General features: G+C 48.1%; 4 protein-coding genes across 7 annotated transcripts in view; 2 read left to right on the top strand and 2 right to left on the bottom strand.

Moving 5' to 3' along the window:
* The first annotated feature begins 498 nt into the window (after positions 1 to 498).
* Positions 499 to 4,585, top strand: LOC6590803 (protein split ends). Its single transcript, XM_002016313.1, has 4 exons — positions 499 to 736; positions 805 to 1,766; positions 1,976 to 3,539; positions 3,603 to 4,585. Exons 1-4 carry the CDS (start codon positions 499 to 501, stop codon positions 4,583 to 4,585), a joined length of 3,747 nt encoding a protein of 1,248 aa, XP_002016349.1.
* Positions 4,586 to 5,055: 470 nt separating this feature from the next.
* LOC6590291 (uncharacterized protein CG5098) lies at positions 5,056 to 11,157 on the bottom strand. 4 transcript variants are annotated; one of them, XM_026985930.1, is made up of 7 exons: positions 10,976 to 11,157; positions 10,261 to 10,883; positions 10,042 to 10,197; positions 9,616 to 9,809; positions 9,156 to 9,550; positions 6,411 to 9,097; positions 5,056 to 6,353 (listed from the first exon to the last, which is right to left on the bottom strand). In XM_026985930.1, exons 2-7 carry the CDS (start codon positions 10,330 to 10,332, stop codon positions 5,826 to 5,828), a joined length of 4,032 nt encoding a protein of 1,343 aa, XP_026841731.1. In that variant the 5' UTR covers positions 10,333 to 10,883; positions 10,976 to 11,157; the 3' UTR covers positions 5,056 to 5,825. The 4 variants fall into 4 exon arrangements, with proteins under 4 accessions (XP_026841731.1, XP_026841730.1, XP_026841732.1 ...); XM_026985929.1 differs by having other exon boundaries at positions 10,261 to 11,157; XM_026985931.1 differs by having other exon boundaries at positions 5,057 to 6,353; positions 9,156 to 9,547; positions 10,261 to 11,156.
* Positions 11,158 to 11,811: 654 nt separating this feature from the next.
* LOC6590290 (thymidylate kinase) lies at positions 11,812 to 12,733 on the top strand. Its single transcript, XM_002016311.2, has 3 exons — positions 11,812 to 11,921; positions 11,981 to 12,347; positions 12,419 to 12,733. Exons 1-3 carry the CDS (start codon positions 11,840 to 11,842, stop codon positions 12,603 to 12,605), a joined length of 636 nt encoding a protein of 211 aa, XP_002016347.1. The 5' UTR covers positions 11,812 to 11,839; the 3' UTR covers positions 12,606 to 12,733.
* A 265-nt stretch (positions 12,734 to 12,998) lies between these two features.
* LOC6590289 overlaps positions 12,999 to 22,557 on the bottom strand; it is a 29,897-nt gene continuing 20,338 nt past the window's right edge. The window contains exons 2-6 of the mRNA XM_026984814.1: positions 18,810 to 19,414; positions 14,065 to 14,120; positions 13,871 to 14,010; positions 13,607 to 13,807; positions 12,999 to 13,545 (exon numbers count right to left, since the gene is read on the bottom strand). Coding sequence (XP_026840615.1) covers positions 13,216 to 13,545; positions 13,607 to 13,807; positions 13,871 to 14,010; positions 14,065 to 14,120; positions 18,810 to 19,414 — 1,332 coding nt within the window. The 3' untranslated portion in view covers positions 12,999 to 13,215. The remainder of the gene's footprint in view (positions 13,546 to 13,606; positions 13,808 to 13,870; positions 14,011 to 14,064; positions 14,121 to 18,809; positions 19,415 to 22,557) is intronic.

Below are 22,557 nucleotides of genomic sequence, written 5' to 3'. Positions count from 1 at the left end.
TTGAGTGGCAGAGCACTAAGATCGAAAGTGATTCGAAATCGATCATAAATATTCAAAATATTTCGAGAGGCACAACATCTAGATCGAACGGAAATCTCGGCAGCTATTTCAGGGTCAGGTCTCGCTTCCTTTTATTGTTTTATTTATCGGGCTTAACTGTCATTTGATTCCGAATTCGAACCGTTGATGGACCCACGCAACAGTGCCACACAAAAGTCGCTCCCCGGCTGGAAAAGGCATTTGTTTGGGTCTCGATTCGCTCGTTTTGGTTACGTGAAAGAGCGGACACGCCTCTACCCAATCCGTATGCTAATCAGTCGGCTCGTGGTGGTCGGTCACTTACGTGGCTCCATTCCCCATTGCCCCGCTCTCATTCGTATGCAAATTTGACAAACATTTTAATCAATGAGTTTGCCCCGATTCATGGTTTATCAATCAGCCTAATGAATAACGTTTAAGGTGTTGCAAGCGCCAGCTAATCCGAGCTCCACTTTCAGCATGCAGAGCTCCTGTCTGTGGATGGGGCTGCTCCTCTTGCTGCTGGCCGCGGCCCAGGGCCAGGGCCAAGGCCAGACCCACAGCAGCGGGGAGCACTTCGAGGACGCCGACAAGTCCAGCGAGTACACGGACCAGCAGTTCGATCTGCGGCACACGATACCCGGCGAGCCCGGTCTGGACTACCCCATCCTCAGTGCCCCGCCCAAGACGAGCTTCGTGTGCAAGGGCCGCCATGAAGGTGAGTGGCATCTCCAGGCCTCTCTCTACACCACCGATCTAATGGGATCTAATCTGATTCCTTCACAGGCTACTATGCTGACGTGGAGAGTCGCTGCCAGGCGTTCCGCATCTGCGCCCACACAGCGAGATCCCCCCAGGGCTTCGGCTTCCTCTGTCCCAACGGAACCCTCTTCAGCCAGAAGAACTTCGTGTGCGACTGGTACCGTAACGTGAACTGCGACGACTCGGAGCGGTACTATGACATGAACGCGGCGAATACCGTGGGAAGTACCCACGAAATGATGGAGCGCGTCCGCCACATGATGGAGTACCCCATGAAGACCATAACGAAGGCCCTGCAACAGGCCCAGACACATTCGCAGAGTTCTCCGCAACAGCAGCAGCACCATCACCAGCACCAGAGCCTGAGCAAGGATCTGAGCAGCGTCAGTGGAGTACTCACCTATCCGGCGGAGGCCGAAGAACCACAAATTGCTGCAGGACGGGGCGAGGACATTAAAAGTGAGCCTCTTAATGCAGCAAGGCTAGAGACCATCTCTACCTCCGTCTCTTCTGACGATGACGGCGAGGGCATCTATGTGAACAGCCTGGGGGAGCTCTCCTCGGATCCGGGCATCCAGTTCGACCACACCAATGCCCACATCGTGGCCGAGTACCCGCGTGAGTATCACTACCAGAAGCAAAAGAACTTTGCGGAGCGGGTTAATGCGGGACTGGAGGTCTTGGCCGACACAGAGTCGACCTCGAGCGAGGTCCTTGCCCCTGACTACATGAAGCACATACGGAGCAACAAGGACGAGGCCACACAAGTGGATCTGGTCTCCAACATCAATAACCTCCTGGACGAGGTCTCCTCCGATGCAGATCCCTCCGTTTCCGGCTACCAGTCAATGGCTCCGCACAAGATCAAGCAGCCCTTCCGGTTCCTCAGTCGCGGATTCGCCATGCACGGAGATGGCTCCAAGGGTAGCTCCTCGGCATACGTTTACAACAAACCCAAACAGACGCCGGGCACAGTGAGATTTACGGTGAGTTGCAGACGGATCATCCACTTAAATCCCGGAAACTATCTGGCAATCTCCTCCTCTATTTCTTCTATCTCCTTAATTCATTTCTATCTCTCTATCTATCTCTATCTATATAAATTTCGCTACTCTATCAACTATCGCCTTCAACAATGCCTCACCCACATATGTATACCTCAAACCACACAAACCACACAAATTACACTCCAAAGCCCAATGAGATACCCACCGAAGATCTCAAATCCACTGAGCACAAGCACAAGTTTGCCAAAATCGCCAGCACCACCCCATCGACAACGGAAGAGAGTCCAGCTCTGCTTATAGCCCCCACCCTGCCCACAGCGGAGGAGGCAGAAGAAGTGGAGCAAGCTGAGACCACCACATTGGCAGCAGAAACCGCTTCAAGCACTGTTGCTGTGCCACCCTTCCTGCTGGAACCCCCAATCCTGACTCCTGCACTCGCCATCGAATCCCTGGGCCAGGCAGCCGCCCTGACCGCCAGCCCGCCCCTCAGTGATGACCTGGTCCAGGTCGAGGAAAGTCCCGAGGCCGCCGAGAAGTCGAGCGTCCATCAGGAGGCCGCCAAGCTGCTGCTGGCTGGTGTGCAACTGACGTCCCACGACGAGAAGACGCAGGTCCTCAACACAATTGAGTTGGCAGAGAGCAGCCCCTCCACAACTAGTACCTCAACCAGCACCACTCCCGTAATGATCACCTCCACGGAAACGGTCACAGAGATCAGCAGCACCCAGGAGCGGATTCGCGGCTACCGGCGCTACGCCCAGAATCGCGGTAATTCCACTTTGAGACGCGCCAACGTTCGTCCGCTGCCGGTGGTGCGCAGCACGACCAGCACAACGACACAACGAACCACCAATATGCCCACCCGCAGCTACCTGGAACGTCTGGCAGCAAGCCGCTTGCGTCTGTCCCGTCTGTCGTTGGCCACGAGGAGTACAACCAAGGCCCCGACCACCCAGGCGCCGGCCACCACAGAAGCAACCACTACCACAGCTTCCTCCCTGTCCTATGTGCGGGGTGGGGCCGAGCAGGGGCCGAGCAAAAAGCTATCGGCGCGCCACATTGATCGGGAAACGAAGGTCGAGACCGGGAAGGCCAGCTGGGAGAGTGTCCACAGCAATCTGCAGAGGTTCCAAGTGCAGCGCGGGAATCGCATCTACACGCCAGCAACACGAGCCTCCAGCAGCATCAGCAGCAGCACCACCAGTACCAGCGCCACATCCACGACCAGCAGCTATCCCAGACCCACAGCAGCGGCATCGGTGAATCGCGGAAAGAATCGCTATTCGAACTTCAAGACGCAGGCTCCAGTCACGCGAACTCGGGCTCCAACCACCGCGCGAGTCTACACCACACCCAGAACCACCTCCTCTCCTGCCCTGTCCACCCTGACGCAGCAAATCTCCGCCATAGCCTCGGGCTACGGTTACAGCCAGGCACCACTCAACCCACCGCAGACCCAAAAACACACCCCACACGTATACGCCACACAAACAGTCAGCGACATTGCACCTCCCTCCTCTCAATCCATCACTTCGAGCCTTTCTCCCTCCTCTGGCTTCCTTTCCTTCGATAAGCTAACGCGCGCCATTGTTGACGAATCCGTCTTACAGAACTTCAAGAGTGTCCAGGCCAAGGGTCCGGCCCAGTTCCAGCAGCACCGTCCACTGACCAAGACCAGCTCTATTGGCAGCAGGAGTAGCAGCGGCAGCGGCAGAAACAGCATTGGCTACAGCAAGCCACCCACAGCACCAGGTGAGGAGTCCTCAAGGTGAGGGTATGGCACGGTTTAATACCCTCTCTTCTTCCGCTCCACAGCCATATCCAGTCTCACAGTACCGCCACGCCCGTCGCAGCTGCCACAGCCTGCCTTGCCCACCCAACCCGGAATTGTGATTGTCCGCGCTGAGGGACAACGGATTGCTCCGAACTCCGCCAGCAACATCATCGCCTCCCTGGCCACCCAAGCGCCACCCAAAGCCTCTCAGGGCAACTCGTACGTCTCGCTAAACGACTTCTTCAGCAGCAAGTTCGGACAGGGCAACGCCAACAGTGTTGCAGGCGCCACAACGCTGCAACAGCAGCAACAGGCACAGGTGCAGAGACAGCCTGCACAGCAGCAGCATTATGGGCAACAGCAATTGCAGCAGGTGCAACATCATCATGTGCAAGTGCAACAGCAGGTACAGCGTCAGCAGCAGCCTCAGCAGCAATCAAACTACATAACGCAGCAGCAGTACCAACAGCCCTCGCAAAACATTTACCAGCCAAACATCTACCAGCAACAGCCACATTCGTATCAGCAGCAACAGCAGCAGCATAATCCCTTCCAGCAACAGCAGCAGCAGCAGCAACAGTTCCACCAGCAGGCTCGTCCGTCGATACAGACTAATCAGCAGCCCTACCTGACGCCCAACATCTTCGTGCCGTACCAACAGCAACAGCAGCAGCTGCCACAGTTCCCTCCCCTGGCCCCGCCGGCACCTGTGACAGCCACTGGCTCAGTGCAGGGATCCTTCATCGGTGGACGTCATGTGGATCACCTGAATGTTCAGCTGCCTACGCTGGCCAATGGCTTGATTCCGGGACTGCAGCTTGCCCAGAAGCGCAGTGACGTGTCGGCCCATAAGCTGCAGCTGACGGACACCGGCGGCAGGCACACAGCCAGCTCGGGATCGGGCAAGAGCAGGGAGCGGTCCTTCTACTCCGGACGCACCTCCTACCAGGTGCCCCAGAGCAGCGTGGGTCGGCTGCCCAACGACATAACGCAGCAGCTGCGCGGACGCCACCGACGCTACTGAAGGAGATTCCCCACTAGCACTACTTCATAGCATAGCTAAATTAATGAACTATTTATGCCTAAGTTAAGTTAACGATTTAATCTAGAGATCATTTGTTCAGACCCATATTCTATCCTGTACGTATACGTATGCGGCTGTATAATTTTTGCATATTTATTGAGAAATAAAAAGAAAAATCAAAAATCTAGCGGTGGGAATTCGATCCAAACAAACCAACTATTAAACTTGGAGAGAGTATCTGTTGTTGGTATACTCCCGATTTAATTAGCGAGTCTGTAAGGAGGTAGAAAGACGAGTAGTTTATTATATCCAAAGAAATCGAAATCAAAGTACGAAAACACAACAATGATTGTGGGCGAAAGGAGGAAGCTGTTTAGACATTTACAGGCAAGAAACAGCCTTTTGTTACTATTCTGATTCTGAATATTCGCCCCGATATATTTCAAATGATTTTGCGTTGCTTGTGAGATTAAGTTTTTATTGTTTATATGTTTAGAATTTAAAATTATCATCAATATACGTACAAGGTCCTATTTATACGAATACCTTACCATTAGTATAATTATTAATATTATTTATTATTTATACTTTATACTTATATTGTTTTACAATTGTTTTCCATTTTGAAAAGGGCTTCGAATGTTCTCTCTTCTCTGTTTATACCCTACATTGCTGCAACCTCAACTCCAGTGAATGCTGTGCACATTGCACACATATGTATCAATTGGCTTTTCGCATTTTCGGCGCTATTGTGATTCGTCCTGGTCTATTCAGTTGGCTGTCGGATGGAGTATGGCAGGGAGTATTCGTTGATGTACATGACACTCAACTGAATCAAATTATCAATTGGCATACGTGATGCTGTGGGAGGAGCATTAAATTAATTTAAACTAAAAGGTACTAATGTAAAGGGCACAGTGCTAGGGCGCGTCTGTGCACATCGAAAGAATAATTTAAGTATGGACAACTAAGGATTTGTGAAAGGAATCTAACTAGAGCATAGAGACGCTGTGATATCTCCTGTGCTGTGCGTCAAAGCCTGTAAAATGTACAGCGGGTTTGTACAAAACACTTCTTACGCTATTATGAAGCGCCCCCGGGCCGGGAAACTTATTTACAAAGCCTAAGTATAGGGTGCGGTGGACAAGGGGCAGCGGCTTCGGGGAGAGCCAGAGGAAGAGGCTGCGCTCAACGCTTAACGCTTGGCGATCAGGAGACAGTCCCGGACGCGAACTCGTACTCAGGGAAGCGAACTGACATCAAACTTGGGTGGTGGTGCAACGGCTGGCGGAGCTGCTGCCACAGGCTCAGCTTTGAAGACTTCCGGCGGCTGTAAGTGTGTCTGTGACTCCAACTGCCCATGCATCTGGCAGAATACTTTACGTTCCTGCTCGTCCAGAGTCCAGTTGGTCGAGCGCGCACAGGGCACATGGGCAGTAGCCTTGCAGCACCGCTGGAAGCAGCACACACTGGCCCCCGTTTGGAAACAGACTGCGCACTGGTATCGCGTGCTATCCCACACAGCGGCATCCAGTCCGTTTACATGGGCGCCGATCAGCTGGATGTCGTTTGTCCAGACGGCGCAGTCCTCATGCAGCCAGACCTCGTAACCGTGGTCCGAGGTCTTGCACATGCCGCGAAACGTCTCCACGAACCTGTTCTCAGTTGAGCAGTCGAGAGGATCCTGGGAGGACTGCGAGAGCGACTCGTTCGGATCATCGCTGTAGGCGTACATGCTGTCGTGGATCTGCTTGCGCTTCCGCTTGTGCTGCAAGAGATTGAAGATAAGAAATTCGAATGGCTAGAATAACGCATTCCAGCTTACCATGCTGATCTTCGGTGCCTGCATGATGTGTGCCAGTGTGGCAGGCACTACGGGCAGGTTACGTCGGTGCTGGACCATGTCCTCTCGTCTGCGCTTGCTGACGAAGACTCCATCGAAGTCCTGGCTTCCAGGCGCCTGCAGAGCCGCCCGGTACTCTTCGCAGTCGATGGACACCAGATAGGGTCCGAAAAGGTCGCCCAGGCCCATCTTATGCGGTCCTCGCTTGCAGAACACACAGATCCAGGTTGAGTCGGTGGTGTCCGCATCGTAGCGGTTACTCAGTGTGGAGCTGTGCATTCCGCGGAGACTCTTTCTCTCGTGGGGCGCCTTCTTGGCCTTGGTCTGCTTCTCGTTGACGTCCTCGGCGCTGTGGGTGTTCTTGATGCTCACACTGCCGTCCGGCTTGATCAGTATGAAGGGCGACTTGAAACGTAGATCAACGCCTCCTCCTCCATTCGTAGGCGCCGGAGTGCTGTCTTCGTCGGTGGTCGGCGGCTTGCGACCTCCGGCGGCCGACTTCTTTCCATTCTGCTTGGCCTTACTCTTCCCCGCTGCCCCTTTTTTGCCCTTACCGCCCGCGTTCTTTTTCTTACTCGCTGTGGGCTTGGCGATCGCTGCTTTGGCGGCAGCCACCTCGTTCTGCTGGCGCACTGCCAACGCCGCTGCTGCTGCCGCCGAGGTACTGGGCTTGTCATCATCCTCGCTGTCGAGCTCTGGTTCGGCTGCTGCCCGCTTTCTGCCACGCCCCACGGCTTTCTTGGCCTTGTCTGAGTGCTCATCGATTACGAAGCGCAGCAGGGAGGCATCCATGCCTATAGAGAGCCTTCGGGGAGGCAGCCGGCGCGAATTCGCGTCATTCGAAGAGGTTTGGATGCTAGGAGACTTGATGTCCTCGGTGCCAGTCAAAGGCGTGGATGTGGAGCGAGTTTCTGGCGTGGGGCTGTGCACAGGACTGGGAAGGGTCGACTTCTTCGCTGCCTTGGTGGCTACGGGTCGCACCTCGGGCATGGGGACTGAAAGATTTGTTGCAGGTGAAGCTGACAATGCTGTCCTCGTTCCCGCAGGCTTATCCTCATCTTTGGCACTGTCCAGAGCCAGCTGAGCGCTCAAGTCGTGCGCTACTGCGTCTCCGGCTGGCTGGGCAGGCTTTTCCGGTGGGCCATTCTGTTCCGGCTCCTCCTCGATGCCAGCAAACATCTCCTCCAGCTTATCCTCTACCTCTCCAAACGTAGAGTGTTCAGAGTTGACCGCAGGTGGTGTTTCTTGAGCTGGAGGTGCTGCTGTTCCGGCTGTTTCTGGCACCTGGGGTAAGGAAGGCGCCGGTGCTGGTTGAGGTGGTGATTCTGGCTCCTTGGTGGTACCGCCACCGCCTACTGGCTCCTCCTCTTCATCGCACTCGTGCACACTCACCGCCGGCCTAGCATCAATGTTTCCCTGCTCCACGAGAGCCGGCGACGCGGGCGTGTCCGTAGTGGCATTGGTTTCATCGTTCTCCGGCTTCTCCGGCAGCCGGGTATCGTTGCCAGTAGCATGACTACTATGGCTGCTGTGCGTGTTGCCGCTGGAGCTGCTCGAACTGCTGCTGCTGCTATTGCTTTGCGGACTCGGGGGTGGCATGGTCGGGGGAGTGTGCTTCACTGGCTTATCGGGTTCATCCTCGTGGTGTATACGCTGCTGCTCGGTCAGATTTCTTTGGAGCAGGGCCTGCCGCTGCTTCTTCGTCTTGGGATTTTCGTCGTTGTAGAGCGTGGAACTGTTGCTGTTCTCCGTTGGCGATGGCGAGGATCCCCGTCCGTTCTCCTGCGGCGTCTTGTCATTCTGCGACTCGGACTGCATGCCAAAGGGTTGGAAGTCGGAGCCCGCGATTTTTGGCGAATGCTTTGGACTGCAGATGTTACTGTTTATGCTGGGTGTGTTTCCTGGCTGCTGGTGCATGGTGGTGGAGCTGGCACTGGCGCCTCCTCCTCCCTCGGTTGCATTCTCATTGGGCGTAACCCGCATGACAAGGCTGGATTTCCGCTTGCGACGTTTGCGGCTGTTACTGCTGTTGCTATTCGACTCCAGCGACTCCTCGTTGGAGGTGGTCAGGTAGGGTGATTCGGGGGCATCTGTTACTGGTGGTTTCTCCACCTCTACCGCCGGAGCGGGTGGCAATGAAGGCGTCGCATTTCGATAGGATAGATCCGTGATTACAGTCTGATTCTCCGTCTCCGGCTGCGTCTTCTGCTTGGCCATCGACTCGAGATTCGTCAGTTGCGAGCTGCGGGAATGATGTGTCGTCTGTTGGGGCGTTGATGGTGCTTGCTGCTGCTGCTGGCCTGTACTCTGTTGTTGTGCGTGGAACTGAGAGCTAACTAAATGGGGCGGAGGCGGATGGAGGGGTGAAGCGGCCGAAACAGGCTGATTGCCCACATGCTGATTATGATAGTGCAAGTGTTGCGGCTGGGGCTGGTCCTGCTGCATGTGTTGGTAGCCGCCTCCACCGTGGCTGCCTCCTACTCCACTATTCAGCTGGTGGTGCAGATGTAGCTGATTGTAGTCCATTGTGGGAGAGTGCATCTGGTGCGGAGGTCCGGCCAATGGCGACTGCGGAGTTGGCGGCGTTTGGGGACCATTGTATTTTGGGGTTAAGTTATACGGAGGCTGCTGCTGCTGCTGTTGCTGATGATAGTTGCGCAAGGGTGAGGCTGTTCAGGATTAGAAAATGATTAGATGACGTTCGAATAAAGACAAAAGTGAACTCACGCTTTTTATTCGCATGCTGTTGCTGATGCTGGAGATTGTGCGGGGACAGCTTGTCCTTCTGCAAGTTCTTCGAAGATAGCACCTCCTGCTCGAAGCTACGCTTCAGCTGAGACAGTTTAAAGTTCTCGTCGCGATTCTGCAGGTATTGCGGGCTGGGGATGTTGTTGTTACTGCCGGTATGGTTGCTGCTGCTTCCGGGTGGAAGGTTAGCCGTGGGTGGCGGCCGCGGTAACAGCGATTCACAGTCGCTGCCATTGGAGAGGACCAAGGAAGATGCTGCATTCTGGTTGCCCGACTGCAGCATTGCATGAGCCGCCGCCATGGCTGCCAGGTGGCCTTGCTGTTGTTGCAGCTGTGCGCTGGTTGGCGCTGCATTTGTCGCTAGGTTTTGGCTGCTTGAAACGGAAACATATGGGGATTAGCTCGGCTTGGGGCTATGAAGAATGGACACGGCTCTTACATCGTTGGATAGTTGGGGGCATGCATGAGCGATTGCTGCTGCTGCTGCGGCTGCTGTTGGGATTGCTGGGGCTGCTTGGCCAGCGGCTGGGCCGCGCTGCGTGCGGACTGCAAGGAGAGGTCCATGGAGTCGAATGGCAAGGTTCCAGAGTATGGCGGCGCCAACAAAGGATTCATTTGATGATGGTGATCCAGCTGCGGAGAGTGAGACTGTGTTAGGACATTGCTGCAAATACTATCGCGACATTTAGCAGGGACAATCACAAGATATACAATGCAGGGTGGCAGCAGGCGACAAACACACAACAAGAAAGCAAATAATGATTACAGCAGATAAACTGCTAAAGAAGGAAACTATTCTACTGGCTAGGCGGGAGATTTGAGCATGCGTCTAGTTTGCTGATTCTGCTTTCGGTTTCCTAATTACGTTTTTATGATTGGCCGACATAAAATTGTAAAGGGCATCTGGCGGCGGCGGTGGCTGGGCGGACACGGAGGCATGCCAGGCCAGGGGCGAGCGCACCATGGGCCGTTCGTTCGACATGTGCGCCAGCTGCGGCTGCCGTGGAATGTACGATGGTATCTGGAGATTGAGATTTTTTCAGTCAGCAAGGTGCGACTTCCAGATGGCCGAGTGGCTACTTACTTGCAACGGGTTCCAGGATGGGTTCTGGGCTGCCTGGCTGAGGTGGCCGTGCGGGTGGTTGTTGTTTGCCATTGCCCTATTGCTCTCTATCACCGAAGTCGTCCGTTGGGCTAACTTGTGTCGCGGGAGGGAAGACCTGAGATCATGGGCAGTACCTGTACCTATCTAGCAGTCAGTCCCAGCATTCGGGTCGGAATGTGCCTGATAGCTGATAGCTTTCGCGATGAAAGGGGGAAGCACAGCCTTCTACATAAGCATACGGCACGGCATGTCCTGCCACATTGTGTATGCAGCCGCCAGGCGAGCCGTAGGTGTTCAACTCGAGCCAAATTAGCCGATTATATGTAGCTAGTGCAGGGCGCTGCTAATGCCCTTTTTCTTAGCCTATAAACAATTCCGCACGCACTTTTTTCACACCACCCACCCACTGGCGAAAGGTTTTCGGCGAGCGAGCGGCAGGCGCTCTCGTGGTCCTTGCGCGATAACAGGGGCACAAACAAGGCAGCCGATAAAGTTATCGACAGATGACAGCGTTGTTTTGCACGCTACGCAAAAAACACGCGGTGTTTGTAACAGATGAATGTTCTCAATTGGTTTCGGCACAGAAAAGCCATTTTCCAGTTCTATGTCGTATGGGTTTGTCGGTTAGCACAATGAGTGGATGCGACGGCACAGTTAGTGGCTTTGCTGGTGATATGATATGCTGTATGAATACCTCAATTCTCAATTGCAGCGCATCGCAACTTCGTTGTGGCGGTTTGCGAATTTTTCTTGTTTTGGGTCGTGGACGGACATCCAAGACTGGCAAAATCGGATTTCCGACCGCTTTTTGCTTTCAACACATTGCAGTGGCAGTACGGCGAGAGATGTGTCTTACTTTAACACAAGCCGCATTGATTTTTTTGTGTTTTACGCGTATTTTCCATAACAATTTAAATAACAAAATGTAATTTATCTGCCCTACAGTGTGACCAAACTAAGTCGTTCTGATAGTTCGTTTGATTTTGCGACCCTCTCTAGGCCACACACCTTGCAATTTTCTTAGATACCGGAAAAAATACCACAAATAAAACGCGTATTTTCTATGCCCTGCAGTGTGACCGTCGGTGTCTTTACTTTAAAATACCAGGTGAATGCTGAAAAGAAACATTTTATACAGGGCTGCAGAGTTCGCTTTTTCCCTAAAGATCTGGCTTTTTTTTAGGGAAGTGCTGGCTTGACTACGAGGTGCGCGATTTTTACTTGGTACATGAGTTAATTAAAAACTAAATATCACTCTAATAAGAAAATTAATCTTGCCTTTGATAGCTTAAAAATATCATTTTTCCTGTTGAAAAGTTGGCAGCACTGATATTATTCAAAAATTTTATAACAAACAATTAAAACAGCGCTTTTAATTAATTTACATGACATGACATGACGTGAGGTAATTTCACAATTTTCGGGATAAATTTCGAAAAAAAATCGTTGCAAAATAGCTCTAAAAATTTGGCGCCAAAATACGTTCATACGACTGTGCAGCCCTGGAAAATTTCAATATTGCAATAAAATATAGAACGATTTCACTACAACTAACAAAATGAGCGTCGGTAAACGTGGAGCCCTTTTCGTTTTCGAAGGCTGCGACCGCTGCGGCAAGACGACACAGAGCAGACTCCTGGGTAAGTTGTACTTTTCGCGAAAGTGGCTTCCGCTTCACACAACAACTTTTCGATTGCAGCTGAGTTTCTCAAGTCGAAGGGCATTCCAACGCTGTCCATGAACTTTCCGGAGCGGGAATCCAGTACTGGCCAGGTGATAAACTCGTACCTGACCAACAGCAACGATCTGCCCGACGAGGTGATACATTTGATGTTCTCGGCGAACCGCTGGGAGTACATGAACAAAATCCGCAAGGAGCTTTTGGCCGGCACAACGTTGATTGTGGATCGATATTCCTACTCTGGCGTGGCCTATACCGCAGCCAAGGGATTGGATTTTGACTGGTGCTATGCCCCGGAACGGGGACTCATCAAGCCCGACGCAGTTTTTTACCTGAAAACAGCTTCAGATAACCTTTTGAGTCGCGGTAAATACGGAGAAGAGCGGTAGGTTCTTACCTTATCTTTTTATCTTGTATGAGTTGCACTTGCATAAACCTTTTTCGATTTCATTGCAGTTATGAGAAACTAGAGTTCCAGCAAAAAGTGGCCGAGGTGTTCAATCGAATTTGCGAACAGGAGTCCAGCTACTGGCACCAAATAGATGCCAACCAGTCCGTGGCAGAGATACACACACAGATTTCTGGAATTGCAGAGAAACTGCAGCAGCAGGTGGACGGGCAGCCGTTGAACAAGTTAGCATAGCACATAGCTCAGGGCTGTGCCCAGGGCAATGCGTGGCATACTCGGATTATACCTCTTCAACGAGGGGATTTATTGTACATTGATTTATGCCTTGAAAACGGATTTGATATAAATGTAAATATCCGGAATTGCTTTGTTTGTCGGCGCTTAATTTTTAATTTACGATGAGACCCGTGCTATAAATCGCCCGAATCGATGGTCGTGGACAGGCGACGTTAGGTGTGGAACGAAGGCATATAAAGAATTGCATATAGACCGGATTAAGGACGGTGAAGCGGCGCTGCGATTGGATTAATTGTAAGTCCGCATGCCAAGCGTAATTTTATTTCCATAATCCCCTTGATTTGTGTGCACGCAAAGCCTCTCCAAGGATTAGCTCGCTCTGTTGTTGCTCCATTGTAGTTGTTTATTAATATTTCATTACAATTATCTGAACTAACTAAGGGACCTTCCCGTTACGGCTAAACTAAAGCGAAAATAATTTATGCGGATCCAACTTAGTTACTAATCTGCCGCCACAAATCCAGTTGGGCACACTCTGAGTGTGCTTGGCATATCCTCCACTCACTGCTCCCTGCTCCCTGCACAGGTATTGCCTCTCGCTGTGCCACTAATTCATCTCGTAGCTCTCGTAGCCCAAGTCATCGCGTCGACTGCGCTGCCCGGCTTTGGGACTCCGGGCTCGCACTGTCAGCTGGCGATAGCCCACTCCTGGCCTGTAGTCAATGGTGGGGGCGACACGTCCTCGTACGCCCCCGTGCCGCTTCTGTGTCTGGTGGTAGAAGCCGATATCTCCGTAGCTGTGCTTGGGCCACATACACTCACAGCCGGATGGCACCGTTCGCGTTTCGGATTCCCAGCAGCCGGAGGCATCGTTCAGCCGGATCAGATGGATGGTGCGGTTGAGCTGGATGCAGGCGAAGCCTATCGCCGAGCAGATCTGCAATGGATTCGGGACATTCAGGAGCTGTTTATTTGTGTAACCTTAGATTTTGACCCACCTCGCGCTTCTCTCCCCGCTCCGCGAGCAGGGCCCGCAGCAGTTCGTTACCCCTGTAGACGTAGTCATAGTTGTGAACCCGCGGCGGCTGCGGGGCGTAGTTATGGGCACAGGTGACCTCTACATAATGATTAGGGCGGTAGTCCCCGCTGTCCAGCTTGACGGTGACTCGATTGGTGGGGCACAGCGACTGATAGGTTACCTGCGGAAGAGATAGTCATGCGGATTATAGCAGCACACAGCTGGAGGGCATTATGGCGCTCACCTCGTCACTGTTAGGGCTAGGAGCCAGCAGCTGTTGAGCGGGAGGCATAACGCTACGAACGCGACGCTTGCGCACATTCTGAATGCCGTAGGGCAGCTGTTCACTCAGCTCATCCGCATCCTCGGCCGCCACCGCATAGTCTTCCTCGCCCTCAATGTCGGCATTGGCATCAGGAGCAGCATCAGAGGTAGCACCAGCAGCTGCTGCATATTCGTTATCATAAAGCTCCGGCTGACCCTCCTCTGGTTCCCTGAAATTGCATATGCATGGAAATTTTAGCTTTGGCAATGAATTAACGCCGCTCGCGTCTCTTGCCCGACAGAAGCTGCCAACGCCACGGATGCCGCAGGCGGGCGGAAATGACTGCGACGGAGTGGAAAAACGACGGTTTTTAGACTGCTGTGTGGCGACTGCAACAAAAAAATAAATTCTTTTTGACGTTTGTTATTTGCATGGCGTGGGATATTCGCTATCCCTTCTCCGCCGCCGCCATCCTTCATAGTCGCTTTTTCCAGCTGGCCAACAAAAGCGCATCATTTTGCATTCAACTGCGGCAAATGCCAATGAATTTTTTAGCTTTCTTTTTGCGCGGCTTTGTTCGGGATTGAGACCAGGGCCCTGCAGGTCCCGGAGATGGTGCTACCAATGGCGTTGTTCTGAGCACGAAGCGGCACAAAGCTCCTCCGTTACGCGGCTGTCGTTGGCTGCCAGCGGATTTCCTCTTTCGTTGTCAATGCTTTACTGCCTAGCCACCATGCCACCCCCTCTGACCAGCGACAGTGGCAGTTTTGAAGGGCTCTTTTGAGGGCAACAACGGCTTTGATAGTTTTGTCGCAAAGTTTGCAAAAATGTTTAGAAACGAATTCTTGTTGGAATTGTTGAGGTGAGCCTGCTCTCGTTCAAATTAGTACGGAAAAAAATAAATAAGTGGAATAAAGATGTTTGTGGCGCCTCTTTGAGAACGAAAAGGGAGGGAAAAAGTGGGACTTGTGGTGGAAAGCTAGAAACTGCAGAGCCTTGAACAGACATTAATCTATGCAGTTTCTGGTGGGAGTTTGAAAAGGGTTCGAAAATGTTATTTTTACCGTGTGGTAAACGTTATTTTGAAAAAGCAGACACATGAAAAGGTTTCTGCATTTTAAACCAATTAAAATACCTAAGCACATATTTTTTTGATCGAAAAGGTAATCTAAATGATCTACTCATCTCTTTATCTATCTGTTTACATATGTATGTATGTATATCAATCTGTTGCAGGCTTTCTTCTCTCTCTTCTCCCTTTTTAATGGACAACACTCAATATTTTTTGTAGGGTATCTTTCTATAGAGCTGGAGTGACGCCTTATCTATCTCTCAGCAAGGATTTTCCCAATTGTCTTCTTTCAAATTTCTTTTGAAGTTCGTTTTTTGCCTTTTTATTTGTGTGCAAATTAAACAATAGCGGTAGCGGATTGTGTTTTTAAAAAGTTTTTATTTTACTTCGAACTTCACTGATATAGATTTAAGTAGAGGGTCACAAAGGAATTCCGGGCCAAGGGATTGCGCGATCTTAATATTTAGCTAGACTTTGCGGTGTCGCTGCTGGATCAAGACTGATTTGAACTTTCTGATCTTTGCATCGTTGATCCCTTTCGGGAATCGTTTTTCTATAAACATTTCAATTGATTTCGCCATCCCGAGTATTAGATTTCGTCATCCAAAGAGAGAACTGTAAAAGGCCTAAAGTGCAGGATCTGCAGAAAGCCGGGAGTGAGATTGTTTATGAGAAGCCGGGTGTGGGCAAACATTGGTTTTCCATTTAGGCGAGTGTCAAAGATTGGGATTGCGGCGGGGGCGCTTGAGATTGTACATCTTAGAAATCAATTAGGCGGAGGCCCAAGATTGAAATTGTTTTCGTTTTGGAAAGCCAAAGATTGTTTACAACTCGTATAAGAGCTCAATGGAATTGGGTACGTTAACTCCCCCCATTCTTAAATGTTTCGTCCCGATACATTTTGAAGTTCTGATAGAGCTCTAATTTCTTCTGACAGTATTTGAATGTTGCTTTCCACTATTTCTTCTGACGGTATTCTTATTGATTTAATAAGTACAAATTTGGTTAATTTATAGCCGAAGTAAAATAACATTAACAATATCAAAATGATTAAAAATAATGTTGTTAATGGTAAGGCCGTATTACCTAATGTTATAAGGGGATTTAAAATATTAACATTATCAAAAGAAAATTGCTTATCATTCGATTGTATATAATCGACTAATTCAAAATCGCTATATCTATGATGCGATATATATTTTAGAATTTTACCCTTATCATTTATGTGGGTTATATTATTTATTACAATTGTGTTGTTGAATATAAGGAGATACGATCCTAACAAAGTAGTATTGTCTACGATATTTTTGCCTGAAACTAATATGGCACCATCCTGAATGATGTCTATTTCTTTGTTTTTTTCCCTTTTTTTAGTGCAGTTGGCTTTAAAGCCATTAAGTAAATTGGTGAAACAGGTACTCTTTAAATTTATTTGTGCGTAATTGTTAAAAGTTTCACTTTTAAAATTATTCATTAAATAGTATTTCTCCTTACATTCACAAACTTTTTCACTTATAACTAACATTCCATCATTTTGTGAGATGGCTCTTGCATGGTAAAACTTGCAAATATCTTTAATTTGAGGATATTTTATGTAAATGATTATTAAATCTGCATTTCGAATTATTTTAACCGTTGCAATGTCCAACAGATCAGACAGTTCAACATTATGTTTTTCATGCTTATAAATGTCCTCTATTTCGTTTTTATTTAAAATTTTTGTATTGAAAATGTTTACTTTTAAGAGGGTTATGGTATCAACTAAATTTAGTAGGTCAAAAGTTATTAATTTTAAACGATGCTTTCTCAGTATCGTTTCTTCATTGAAGATGACATTCTTTAATGAATTTGATAGCAATTCAATTTCTTTGAAAAATTTGGAATTTATTACAAATTGTTTATTATTATTTTCAGTTAATTCATTTACTTTATTTTGTATTTTCAAAAAGTCGTCATGATCAGGGCTGCCTGCTATCCATTTCCAAATGGTACCTAATTCATTTATTCCCCTTTCTTTCCGTTTTGGAACTAATTCTGAAATCATTAATTTTAATAGACTTAAGTCCATTGATATTTCCCACTCATCGTCTGAATTAATTGATTTGTTGACATATTTGGATTCTTTATCAATTATCTCTCTATAAAAACTCAAATTAGTAATATGGAAAAGTTCAGCGTATGTTTCATAAGTGTAAACGTCTCTGTCGTCTTTGAGCAATAGATAGTCACTATGCGTATAGTCAATTACTTCCGCAGTCGTCAATATAACAAAAGTCAGTATTAGTATATTCGCATACATTTTGAAATATCCGGTAGGGGTCGTCCTTCTTAGTTTGGCAGATCTTCGAACGGGTCTTCCTTCTTAAATTTCTTTGCTCAGCTGGGTCTTCTGGGGGTCTTCCTTCTTTGGCTTCGCTGATCGTTTCACTTTCTTTGTATTTTGGTTTTGTCGGTTTTGTTGGTTTTGTTTTTTAAAAACTTTGGATTTCTTTGGTTTTTTTTGTATTTACGAATTGCCTTGATTAGCTTTTTGTTTTATTTGTATTTTGCGTTGTATTTGTATTTGTATTGGTATTTGTATTTGTATTTGTATTTGTATTTGTATTTGTTTTTGCACACCCTAAGCTCCGGTTTGTTTCCTTTTTATCTCACTTTTTTTTATCTATATCACACAGTCACTCCGCGTTTTTAATTTTGAAGGATTTATTCCATTAATTAATTGTCCTTCGGGTTTCGGCACGACGCAACACTTTTATCATTCGGTGCTTTTTAGACAACGTCGCCCCACGTTGGGCGCCAATTAAACAATAGCGGTAGCGGATTGTGTTTTTAAAAAGTTTTTATTTTACTTCGAACTTCACTGATATAGATTTAAGTAGAGGGTCACAAAGGAATTCCGGGCCAAGGGATTGCGCGATCTTAATATTTAGCTAGACTTTGCGGTGTCGCTGCTGGATCAAGACTGATTTGAACTTTCTGATCTTTGCATCGTTGATCCCTTTCGGGAATCGTTTTTCTATAAACATTTCAATTGATTTCGCCATCCCGAGTATTAGATTTCGTCATCCAAAGAGAGAACTGTAAAAGGCCTAAAGTGCAGGATCTGCAGAAAGCCGGGAGTGAGATTGTTTATGAGAAGCCGGGTGTGGGCAAACATTGGTTTTCCATTTAGGCGAGTGTCAAAGATTGGGATTGCGGCGGGGGCGCTTGAGATTGTACATCTTAGAAATCAATTAGGCGGAGGCCCAAGATTGAAATTGTTTTCGTTTTGGAAAGCCAAAGATTGTTTACAACTCGTATAAGAGCTCAATGGAATTGGGTACGTTAACTTGCATGCATCCGGGCGATTGCGTAATCTATGGCACAGACATCACATGATCCGCCTAAGCCTGATCGCGCTAGTCCAAACAAAGAACACAAAAAAAAAGAACAAAGCAAAAAGGAAAAGCCAAAGGGAGGGAGAGCAATCTGAAAAGCAACGAATCAGCTTAAGCGCTTACGTCATGCATAACGGCATTGCATTGCCATTTAGCAGGAACAGGAACAGATTTGTCAATGCGTCATTCATCTCCAATGATATTCGGTGACACTGCAGTCACATGCAAATGTACATATGTACATATGTGCACATACACAGTGTTCCATTCCATTCCATCTCACTCACTCACACACACTTTGACCATTCCACTCATTCCATACTCACTTTGACTCTCTCATACACGGATAATACAAATTGACTATACCCGACACACCCATCCCGACTATCCCACATCCATTCATTCGCATAGATTGGCAGCACTCGTGCTAATTCTCGCTTGCGATTTCTGTGCTTCCACTGGCTCTTACCTTCGACTGATGCGACTCCGGCGCTCCAGCAACAATTCCCGTTGTTGCGGCTGGCTGTTGCTGTCAGCATTGTTTTCGCTGCTGCTGCTGCTGCTGTTGTCGTTGTCTTTGTCGTTGTCCTGGTCCGGGCTGTTGTGGTGCTCGACAACAAACCTGCCCACACCTTGAACGGCCGCATTTAAGTCGGACAATTGCAGACGGAAGTCATTGCCAGCATTCACTGGATCATCATCAAACTCACGCCGTAGTTGTTGCCGTTGCTGCGGCTGGCTTCGACTGAAGTCGTATATGCTGTAAATGGGATTTCCGTAGAGCTTCTGTTGCTGTAGGAGCCCCTGGTGCTGCTGCCATTTGGCCACTGCTTTGTTGTAGTTATAGTTGTCATTGTTCAGCTCGTTGTCGTTGCTATCCGCAATGCCACCAACGTCGCCAAACGCGTAGTTGTAGTTGTTGTTATTACTGCTATATCTATTGTTTTCGAGCGCGACTGCAGCTTCTAATGCGTCCCCGTCCGTGGCATCCACCTCCTCACAGGCCAATGCAAGCGTACGCCTGGAAGACCCGCTGCCAAAGCAGCGCACAGCCAGCATGGCGGCCAGGAGCAGCTGTAAGTGTGGAAGCAAAAAACAAAAGAGATAAGAGTGATACGAGTGATACGAGAGAGGGAAATGGAAAAAACAAATGGAAATGTTAAAGAAATTGTTGGCTCAGCCAATAAACTGAAAAGTGTCAACAGTTGCGTCCGGTGGGGACGGATTCATAATACACGAGCCTTTTACACCATGCAGATGTGGTATATAAATATGTACATACATACATATGTACATACATATGTATGTGTGTGTTGTGTGGCCATTTGAATGGAATCGAATGGGGCTTATGCAACAATAGCAGGGATTGATATTTGAATTGTGCGGATAAGTGTTTCTACGAATGGGATTTATTATTATTACGTATGTAAGTATTTCTGGAAATTTTTCAATTATAAGTGCATTAAGTAAAAAGCATTTCGTAATTGTGAGGGGGTTACGTAACAATCCGTGCTAATCGATCCGCAGATACTCCAACATGTTATGCTCTATTTACTCAACGAACAGACCTCTCCCGCTTATCAAATGTTTAGCTCAGTGTGGCCGACCAAAATCGACCACTAATACGGTTAAGAACTCTGCAGGATTTTGATTCGGCTGCGTGCCGAAACTTAAACAGCCGCCGAGCCACTGAGTAAACGGGAGACGAGAAAGTTTAATTCCCTTCTGGACGTTGACAATCAATGCGCGTTGAGAGTAATTTCAAAACCAAAACCGAGCCCAAACAAGCTGAAAAGTTTTTGAGTGGGGTCCCAGATCTGTCCTCCTTCTATACTTTCTTTGATTTCTTCTGCCTTTATGGGAGAAGGTGAAAGTTTTCGGCAAGACTTTAGACATGTCTGTGTCTGTGGGTGCTGTTGTGGATGAGGATGGGCGATGGCTTTGATTATATGTGGCCTAGTCTGGCCGAAAGAGTGCCCCAAGCCAAATAGTTCGAGTTCGCCGTGCGACCTTTAGCGATAATATGCGGCACGCGCATCCTACTTGTACATTCATATGTACATACATGCTTATACTCGTACTCGTATGTATAGTTGCCCCGCATTCATTAGAGGCACACACTACGTGACCAAATAGTTGGCGCCGGAAATGCTCAAAACTAAGATATGAAAACTGTGCGAGTGGCAATACTCATATAAGTTCCTGTTCCTGCCCCTGCTGCTGCTCCACCATCCGCCACCCATCCTCCATTTCCATTTCTGTAGCTCCACAAGTTCTTTTGTCTCAATCTAGTTTTTGCACACAAAATGTATGCTTATATGGCTATACATATACATAGTATGTATCTGGGATGTATGCAAGTGTTGTTGCCGCTTTGGATTTATAAGATTTCTTTTATGCTCTCTTACGCTCCAGAACCGACCTCGACCCGACCCGATCCGACCCGACCTGGCCTACCGCAAAACTTCTTTCATTTGGGCCGCCCCCTCTATGAGCCTCTCCCCTCCATCATCCCGGCTCTGTTGCCAAGTTTCTGTTTCGGGAAAAGCCAAGTTAGTTTGTCAAACTATTTGTATGGAATTCACAATTTGTGTTGATGAAGTTTCAGCCAAGTCTCTGGGCCGGGCTTACCGAGGCGACCACGTGATCTGCGTGAACTGTGTGAACAAGTGTTTATGGAATTGAATTATTTTCTTTCTTTTTTGTGGCTTGGTTTTGCCGTCTTTCCTGGTCGGTAGGCCGGTAGGCGGTGTGTTATCTGTTTCGGGGCTTACAGGTGGCTTTGTCTTAGTCGGGGCGGCCTACTCTGTGATTTAAAGTTGCTGTCAATAAGCTGCTTTCCCGGGGTCAAGCTAAGGCTAAGGGAAAAGTAAATTTCTTTCGGTGTCAGCTTAAGGCTTGACGGAGGTGGCTCGCCCACTAAATACATATTAGCTATTTAAAGTAAAATGTCAGCTAAATTGAATTTTCGGTTTGTTTTCTAGTGAAATTTTGCATCGCTTTTGCAGATACGCTTATCTGGATCGATACAAACTGACTATGGAAGTACTCCCTTGGATTTTCCTTAAAGCGGCTCTGCCTTGATGCGACTTTCATTTAGATTTAACTTAATTTTCTCTTAAGATAGACCTAGCAGGGATTCTCCTTTAATGGGTATCTGCTTTAAGCTTCCGTACGTTGACGTACATAGATCTCATTTCAGATATTTACAATATCAGGGGTCCATCCCTTAACATGGAAGTTTACCTTTGAAGTACATATATAGGTATTTTGAAATCGCTTCGAATATATTGACCATCATGGATATTTCCTTAACAGGCCTTAATGCATCAGTATAGTCGTTTCTGTCTTTCAAAACTTTTGCCTGAATTTTTCGTTCAGGTCATTCTTCTTTTCGGTCTATCATTGGTCATTTATGTATATATTTTTCCTAAACTTAAAAATACAGCGGAAACAATAATAAAAGTGGGGCAATTGAAAATTTAATTTCATAATTTATGGAGCAATGTTTGCCAATAGTTTACACCCTTTCGGGTTTATGCATGCAAATCATTGTTACAATACTCAAAATGACTATAGGGGTATATTAGGTTTGTGGTGAAAGTGGATGTGGAAGTAGATATATTCTTGATCAGCATCAATAGCCCAGTCGATTGAGCCATGTCGGTCTGAGACTAAGAGAGACTTAGAGCTAGAGCAACGACATTTTATATCCAGACTTCTGTGATATGTCACTGTTATAAGTATATTTAAAAACTTCGTCCCGCCCACTTCCGCTCCCTACAAAGGGCGAAAATCTGCGGCATCCACAATTTCAAAGATACGAGAAGATACGAAAAAAAATGTAGAATCGTATTAATATTATAACCAGGATGATGAAAACAATTTCATTCTTTTTCGCTCTGTCTTTCTCTATGTATCGGGTATAAATGTAGAGTTGCGGTCGCAGCAGAAACTCACAACGTTCCCCCTCGTTTTTCGTTTATATTTAATAGCTCTTTTTTGAGTGGGATTTTTGTTCATCCTCTGCACTAACCCCTGCGTAACCCCTATGTTGCCATTTAATTATATTTTTGCAATCAAACAGCAGACCTCGTTCGGCGTTCGACTGGGCACCTGTCGAGAGTGCATGTGCACAGACATGTCGCACCCCTTATGTGAATGGGAGTGTGTGCTTATGACTCATATATATTGCATAATTTGTTACATTCCCAGTT

This window comes from Drosophila persimilis, unplaced genomic scaffold (assembly GCF_003286085.1).
Source record: "Drosophila persimilis strain 14011-0111.01,24,50 unplaced genomic scaffold, DperRS2 tig00000002-arrow-pilon, whole genome shotgun sequence".
Classification (NCBI taxonomy): Eukaryota; Metazoa; Arthropoda; class Insecta; order Diptera; family Drosophilidae; genus Drosophila; species Drosophila persimilis.
This window is presented reverse-complemented; position numbering and strand designations above follow the sequence as displayed.